Raw genomic sequence first — 8,580 nt, 5'->3', positions numbered from 1 at the left:
CTCCCCCGGCGCGAACAATTTGAAATGACTAATTATAGTAATGAGGGGAAAGGGAAAGGCAATATGTAGTAACGTGTGTGTTGCCCGGCGTACAACGGGTTTCGGTAACCCGCGGGACCTGCGCTGAATAGCGGCAGCATCATTCTTGCAAAGGTGTTTCCTTTAATTCGCGCATAAAATATACATAATGGCATCCCACGTAGGAGTCTCAAACCATTGTTATAAAAATATAAGTATATGTATGTATATATATATATAATTATGTCATGCATTGCTTGCTTAACTATATGACGATAATACGCTCCTCGGAGAAAAAAAAAAATCGGACCCCTGTAGATTCATTACTTTTGGACCGCGTGGCAATTAATTAGGCTCTATTTTGTCGAAATGCTAATTGCGCTTCTATGAAGAACATAACGTAACATTAAAAGTTCTCGGTTGTAAAGTATTTAAAAATTATTTAAAATATTCTCGTGAAAAGTACACTTGTTACTTGTTTTATGTTTAATTTACTAATAACGCTATCCTACAAACAGAAACTTGCAGATTCGATTTTTTTATACTAATATAAAATGTGCCGCGTAGAACGTCGTTGAATTCGAGCCCTGTATATTTCGTGGTTACATCGTGTTTGATAAATACATTAATTGACTGCTAAAGGTGTTATTATATGACACTTCATAAGGCAAGAATGCCTTGAAACACAAAGCCGTGCATCTCGTTGCATTTTCACGTATTTGATTATATTTTAATCGGTACATTCTTATTTCTATGAAAATCTAAGTGTCGATACATGACGCCCGATTCACTTCTTTTGACGAATAAGATTGCGAGTGGTACAATTTACATTTTTATTAAAGCTGAATAAATAAATATGCTGCGTTTTAATAATTACAAGCTGTATATATTCCAACAACGTCTTTGTGCTTTTACATAGAAAATAATCGATAATATCGGTTACAATAATTTTAATATCTATTATATTGACAATCAGTATATCAATTATGTCAATAATGATAATTAATTTACGTGATTATATTTAATTAGACGATGGTGAATACATTCAGCTTAAGGTCTTAGTAATATTTACTCATAATTTCGTCATAAGGTTTCCGCGCTTTAACATAAAAAAAAATATCTTTTTATAATGTGTTAGTACTTATTAAATTTTAACGTATTTCATTATAATATCTGCATGCAGTATAAATAATAGTGCAATATATGTAAATGTACTTATGTATATGTATTATATAAATACTTTTTATTAGTAAAGCTAATTGAAATTAAGACGTATGAATATTAATACAAACTGCATTGATTACACGCGTGGAAACCTTAGAAAGGATGAGTAAACGGTTATGCGAAATAATCGAATTTCTTATGTATAAAAGTGAATGCAATACGAATAATCGATATCACTTAGATTACGCAAATAAAGAGGCTCGTATTTACACGTGTTGTCCGGCATTAACAATGGTGGGAGTCATCGTTAGACACCGATGAAAGTTTAGATGCTTTATATTTATTCCAGTCGCGGCGGCAAATACTCACGATCTGGTTTCGCAGGCCCTTGCGGGGGGAATGGCGAACCCGTGTCGGGTTTTCCGGGGATGCCATTTGGACCAGAAGGTCCACTCGGAAACGATGGGCCGCTCGGTCTACCGCTAGGATATCCGTTTATTCCGTTAGGTCCTTGTGGACGACCCGGGCCGCTTGGTCCTTGAGGACCAGATGGCCTTTCAGATTGACCTGTATATACAGAAGTTGTTGAATCTTCACCAGGAAGTTCAGGTCTTTTCATCGTTGGTATATAATTATCTTGAAAACCTGGTTGAAATCCGGACGGTCCTGACGATGGACTTAAATACCCGGGGCTTGGTCGGCCAGATGGAAATTGCGGTCCCGGTCCAGATGGAACTCCTGGTCGTCCAGGAAAACTGCTTGGGCCAGATGGTCCTTGAGAGCCGCTCGGATAACTTGGTCCCGATGGACCTTGAGAACCTGATGTACCCTGAGGACCTCCCGGATATCCATTTGATCCTGACGGACCTTGTGGTCCTCCTGGATATCCATTTGGTCCCGGCGGACCTTGTGGGCCCCCTGGATATCCAGTTGGTCCCGACGGACCTTGAGGTCCTTCTCCAGGATAACTCGGACCGCTAGGACGTTGTGAACCTCCTGGGTAACTTGAGCCGCTTGTTCCGCCAGGGCCACCTGGATAAGTACCAGCAGATCCCGAAGGTCCGGAAGGCCCTGAAGGTCTTGAAGGTCCCGAAGGTCCTTGAGATGATGCTCCCATTATAGTATAATCATAAATATTTTCATTTAAATAAAACAGGCTTGGTGCAGAGCTGCAATCGAATTGATTCCACCATACACAAACGAAAAATTGCTGATGGAAAATTGTTCCGTTCGGACAAAGAAAATCGAAAGTTCTATTATTGGCACATATGTGAAAAACTTGGCACTGAGCATCGACGTCGGCATAATAACCAGGAAATTGTTGCGCGTCGCAACGAAAACTGGTTTCTGGAATTTCACTATATATAGGATAATCGCGACCAGGCTCGCCAGGAATAGCTGAATAATCGCCTTCGTTATATGTTCCGTCATCTTCATGCGTGTATTCCCCAGGTCCGCCAGGACTTATCGCATGTCCAGTACCTCCTGGCCCTTGCGGTCCTGGTTCGCTTGGAAATCCTGGCCCTTGCGGGCCTGGCCCTCCTGGAAATCCTCCTGGTCCTTGCGGTCCTGGTCCGCTCGGAAATCCTGGCCCTTGCGGGCCTGGGCCACTTGGAATTGTTTCTGGTCCTCGAGGACCACTCGGATATCCTGGCCTTTGTGTTTCTGGTCCGCTTGGATAGCCTCCAGGTTTTTGTGTTTCTGGTCTAGTGCTAGGATAGCCGTTGGTAGATGTTCCACCTTGCTGACCTCCAGGAGCTCCGGGATATCCGCCAGGAGCTGAACCACCACCAGGTTTTTGAGTGCCTCCAGGATATCCACCTCCTGGTCTACTACTAGGATATCCACTTCCTGGACCGCTAGGCTTCTGTGTTTCACCGGGGTAACCGCCAGGAGCTTGTCCGCTAGGATATCTTCCATTTGATTCTTGTCCACTCGGTCGGCCGCTAGGATATCCTTCTGGTTTTCCTTGCTCGGGTCCGCTCGGATATCCGGGCCTTTGTGTACCTGGAAACCCGTTAGACGTTTGTCCACCAGGTCTGCTGCTGGGATATCCACCATTTGGCCCGGTTGGAAACTCTCCTGGGCGGCCGCTTGGTCCGCTTTGTCCATTTTTTCCTGGCCTTCCTGCTGGTTCACCGCCTGGAAACGGAACTGACGGCCGTTCTCTAGGATATCCATTAGAAGGTCCTTGGCTCGATGGAAAATTAGGCTGCGTTTCACCTGGAAAGCCGCCCGGGCGTCCTGGAAAACCTGACGGACCTGTTGGGTAACCATTCGGTCTTCCGGGTTGTCCACCCGGAGTTCCAGAACCTTGAGGACCTCCAGGGGCTGGATATCCACCAGTAGTACCTGGAAATCCTCCCGGTTTTGCACCTCCATTTGAAGTACCCGGAGTAAGTTGATTTGTCGGCCGAGGATAACTATATCCTTCCTCGTCAGCCTACAACATTAATTATTATATATAAAAAATTTTATAAGATAATAAAATCGTAATTAAATTGTAAGAAAATGAATTATAAGTTATTTTTTACATTATTTTATTTTTTATTTGTTGTATTATATATTTAAATTATAGTATAAATTTTTCGAAATGAATTAACGATTTTATTATCTATAACTTTAACGATAAAGTCAATTAATATTTTAATTTTTATTAACAGCTCAAATTATATTCACTTATGCACAGTTTGATTTAAATTTTATTTAAAGCGTTTAGTATTTATCTTAGCACCGGTACCGTTGAGATCGCGATACCCTTGAACGATTAATTATATCAGATTTATGGATTCTGACATCGTTAAAATCGTGCCCGTGGAAAACTTCGAGGGAGCGTCTTCGTATCCGCGATCATTGTAAAGTTACAACAGTCGTAGTCACGACCGATTAATATGAGAGCTTGTAAAGCAGTTGCACAACCAAAACACCGTTTCACAAGGTGGGAAAGACGGAGAGATGTATCGATCGTGAAAAAAAATTTAAATGGCTGCACCGCGTTGATTTATGCCGACTTTAACGCGCCGCTTTTTCAATAAAGATTAAAGAAAGTGGAAACAACTGCAGTTTACCAAAATTAATTGTAAAGCGTATAAGAAAATTACTCACCAAAGCCGTACGAGTGACAGCCAGCAGGACTGAAACAAACACAAGACTATATTATTTCTCATCGCGCGCCCTGACAAATTACGCGATCTTTATTCGACGCAACAACTGTCGCGGGCTCGTTATAAATTCATCACAAAAAGAGTTTTCATTATGACATCAATTATCCCGAGTGTTAACAACTTTGCGTCGTCGGCGTCGTTTCCAGTAACAGCCGCAATTCGTCGCGATGACGAGAGGTTGCGTGCGAGTCTCACAGAAGAGAAATGCGTCTTGAAAAATCTCTGACATAACTTCCCGTCTAATTAATTAAGCATTGTCGAGCGCGCTTAGGCACGGTGACGCTGCGGCTTCTTCGCACGCCTGGCCGCAGGTAAATCGCATAAAAAAAGAAAAAAAAATAAGGAAAAAAATGAAGAGGGATAAACGCAAAAGAAAGAAGAGAGAAAGAGAAGCCGGTGGTATGAACGAGCCGCAAGGAGTGCGTGTACCGTGTTACACGAAACTTAGCAAGACTCCCGTGCGCGTTTTCGCAATGACACCACCGTGCTGGCCCGCGGATCACGCAAGCTACTTGTTAGGCAGACACAGAACTCCGGTTCTTGAGCATGCGAGAAGATCCAGATGGTGATTTCTCTCAGGCTTCGTAGCGATGTCAAATAATAGTTATCTATTTCTATTATACGCGAAAAAAAATACGTGCAATTAAAAAGCGTAATTTAACAAAGTTGGCTAGTAAAATTTCACAGTAAAAGAAATAAAATAATTTTTGCTGAATATTTTTCTTTCATGTTCTTCATTTGTCGTTTATTTCGACATCTTGCATAATTGGGCTATTTTAAGCAATAATATCGCAGTGCTGTTACTCGTACAGCTTCCTGTTGTCGGTTGATAGCCTCGGTTTTGGTTACCTCGAAACAATGGGGCGGAGATCAAGATGCGGCCGAGCCTCGCGTGATCTACGAAGATAATCCGAGCACGATACTCGATGCATCGTTCGAGAGGATCTTTGAACGTTACGTGGGTTACATTAGTGTTGCACGATCGTCAGAGTATTGACGTAACTCGCCCAAAGCCGTGGCGGAAACGCCTAGCTCGTCTGCGGGCCTATTTCCTTGGACCACAAACTTTTCTTATCTGATGCTTTCACGCGATTTTAATAATTCTTCTTTAATCTTTACGGGTTATAATTCAATTATAATAAAATCGCGATATTTCGTAATTTGACCTTAAAATTAGAAAAGTTTAGCTTTGTTTCGAAATAACTTTTTTTTTTTCTTTTTTTCCTTAGCTCATCCAAGCGTTTACGTTCTCATAGATTCGCGATCTCGAGCGGCGCTCGTTTTTAAGATTAGCGGGCGGCAAAGTTGCGTTAACACGGTACGCTGCATACACTTGACCTTTATTTTAAGTGCGGATGATCGTAAGCGTAAAGGGTGACCCCGTAAAAGTGCGTTGGAACAATACCAGCTCACGGAGCGCTGGCTTATCTCTAATTTCTTTTAATTAGAGGATGTTACGAAAAAATGCCGCAGACCTTGCGTGAAGGTTCCATCGAAATTCAAAACTTGCTTAGAGTAATATCGCAACCGTATTGCGGAAGACTTGTTACGAGGTCTAATTTAATAAAGCGTCGTTTGATAAAAAATATCGTTTTTAAAAAGCGCACTTTCTTATATAAAAAAAAAATTAGCAATAACAGAAATTTGTTCTTGCGTATTCGGCACCGATTTTAATTACGACAATTACAACTCGCCTCCAATTTGTTTTTACGGCACAAAATAGCGCGTGCAAGGAGGAAATTTACTGAAAGTTAAATGTTATCCCTCGCTCACGTTAAAAACGGCCCCTTATTATTATTATGCAAAGCTGCCTGAAAAGGATACTTATTAGAAAATTTTCATTCTGTCACGTTCTGCGACGAACGCTCATGAAGTTTCCCTTTCTTTTTATGTACTTAGTTTTGCAGTCATGATTTGCAATCGTCACACGGGCGAGAATCAAGCATTGTCAAAGAATGCCGTGCCGATTGCGTGGCTCGTAATGGCGCGGGTGACAACTTATACGGCATGATAATTCGACGAACGGGGAGGCAAAGTTGGCGTGGAATTGCTTAACAATTGCTCGGGAGACTTTTCATCTCCTTCGATTATCGAGACGAAGGTTATACTTGGTGCTGGGACACGTCAATTGCGAACTTTCTTTTCTCCGTCCACGACACGGCAATCTTTGCTAATCTTTCCGTTTTCTCCGATGGAAAACCGACGGATATCGCCGCGCGGTTTCTTGCGCCGCTTTTTTTTTTTTTTTTTTTTTGTTAGGTCTCTCCATGTGCTTATTTGACGGCATGCAGACGTAACAGTCTGATTATTGCATTAGGTGATTATGTGAGGTAAATTTATGCTACGAGTTGAATACTTCAATATCACGTTTGTCTTACCGATCCATAGTAAGTGTAGCCGCATCTTCGCTGGCGCGAACACCCTCAAGAAGTGGGTGAGTCTGGAAAGATAACACAGTCATCGACGATCTTTTTCGTATATAGCTGGCACTTAAAGATGTTTTGAAAAAGCATTAAAGTGACTAAAGTTTAAAATTTCATTAAGTAAATTCGTTGATTACATTTATAAATTAAGTGAAATCTATTTTTATTTTTTACCGACGATTTTTAAAACTCTAAATGTATATAGAAATGTAGTGTTACAAGATTGTATTAATAACATAAAAAAAATTCTTTGTTTGATATTTTTTTTTTTAAATATTAATACTCGGTCAAACACTCGCGCGTGCTCCGCTTGTTCATCTCGGGGTACAAGGGGTCATTCTAGTAAACTTTAATTTGAAAGAAAATGAAATTCCGGGACACGCTCGAACGGAAATCACTGACCGTGCCGCTTTAATACACTGCGTGAGTTCGATTCCTGATCGTTGCGCGCGGAAGTTCGGGACCTTCGTCGAATCGTTCGTGCGTATTATTGGTGCCACGTTGGAATACGCGCACAGATGCGTTGAATAGAATAAAAAAAAGAAAAAAAAATGTAATAACGAGGCCCAGGGTGAACACTGGTCGGAACGAGAGAAAAGATTCGTGCGGACGCGAGGGCCCGAATTCGCTGCGAAGCAAAGACCGCGATCGTGAGTGCCATTAGGGGATGAAGTGTCGTGAACTCACCCGACCGATCCGTACGTACAAAACACACCGCAGTGCTGAGGTAAGTCGGGACAGTGACTGATGGTGGAAGTAACTTCATCGGCATATATATCCTTAAGTAACACCCCGAGTGCTGATACGCCCCCACCAGGGATGAGCCGCGGCGCTCATCCTTCGACCTCCTCCAGATCGAGCCCCCTTTTTTCCTCTGCTCCCCGGGATGCGGAGGTGGGGAAATACGCGAAACCGCGAGCAACGATGGATTGGATCCTTTCGCGTTCGCGGCTTCTGAAAATCGCAAAAGAGATGAGGACACTATCTCGATGTCGCTTTTTGTTCGCCGCACTTCGTAAGATACGTGTAGCTCATTTATCACGATCATAGTACAATTTATTGAGGATAATATCTGCTGAAATATTAATTATAACACCAGTTACATAAATTCGAGATGCTAAAAAATAATTATAAATATTTTCTCTTACGTTCGGTAATAATATACCTTGGTAAAATAATTTTTTTTATCATTTAATATATATTTTTTATATAACATTTTCTAAATTGTTCTCGTGCGTGGAACAGGAACCGCGTCTGAAAGTAAGAGTATCGGGCGGAAGATGGAGAAGGCCTGGGGACCTCTTCGACCCCGGGTGATTACCTAAATTAAATATCGACAGGTTGAGCCCAAAATAGCGGGAACGAATCTAGCACGGGTCCATTACTATCCATAAGCGGCGAGCTATCCACGGAACGACCTCACGACGTAAGTGACCCGCTGCGGGGCTCAAGGAGGCCTTCTTCATAAGGGGGGAGGAGGTCTTGACGAGGGATCTCGCGGAGATGAGCAGCTCGTGGGAGGCCGGGGTTAGTGAAAGTGAAATACTGCAAGTAGAGTAACGTCTACCGGAGTGCCGCGTATTTCGCGCCGCTCTGGTCGACGGTGAAGATCTCGAAGCGGGGAGATCGCGAGATTGTCTCTGCATCTTGATCCATCTGCGTTTAGGTAAAGAAGAGATTCGCGCGCTGCGGCAGTGATTATCTAGCTGCTCGTTAAAATACGCTCGGCACCAACATGTTACATCTTTTATTTTTTCATTAACAAAGATGAACGAGCGGGACAAGCAGGAGAAATCGTTAACGAAAGTATA

At 42.4% G+C, this 8,580-nt stretch overlaps 1 protein-coding gene across 1 annotated transcript; it reads right to left on the bottom strand.

The window, feature by feature from the left end:
- Window positions 1-481: 481 nt before the first annotated feature.
- LOC139102185 (collagen alpha-1(III) chain-like) lies at window positions 482-6,749 on the bottom strand. Its single transcript, XM_070655910.1, has 3 exons — window positions 6,725-6,749; window positions 4,288-4,316; window positions 482-3,625 (listed from the first exon to the last, which is right to left on the bottom strand). The coding sequence occupies exons 1-3, from the start codon at window positions 6,747-6,749 to the stop codon at window positions 1,523-1,525; spliced, it is 2,157 nt and encodes a 718-aa protein (XP_070512011.1). The 3' UTR covers window positions 482-1,522.
- Window positions 6,750-8,580: the final 1,831 nt, after the last annotated feature.

Source organism: Cardiocondyla obscurior, linkage group LG04 (assembly GCF_019399895.1).
Source record: "Cardiocondyla obscurior isolate alpha-2009 linkage group LG04, Cobs3.1, whole genome shotgun sequence".
In the NCBI taxonomy this organism is placed as follows: Eukaryota; Metazoa; Arthropoda; class Insecta; order Hymenoptera; family Formicidae; genus Cardiocondyla; species Cardiocondyla obscurior.
Note: the sequence above shows the minus strand (reverse complement) of the source record. Positions and strands in the feature narration are given on the sequence as shown.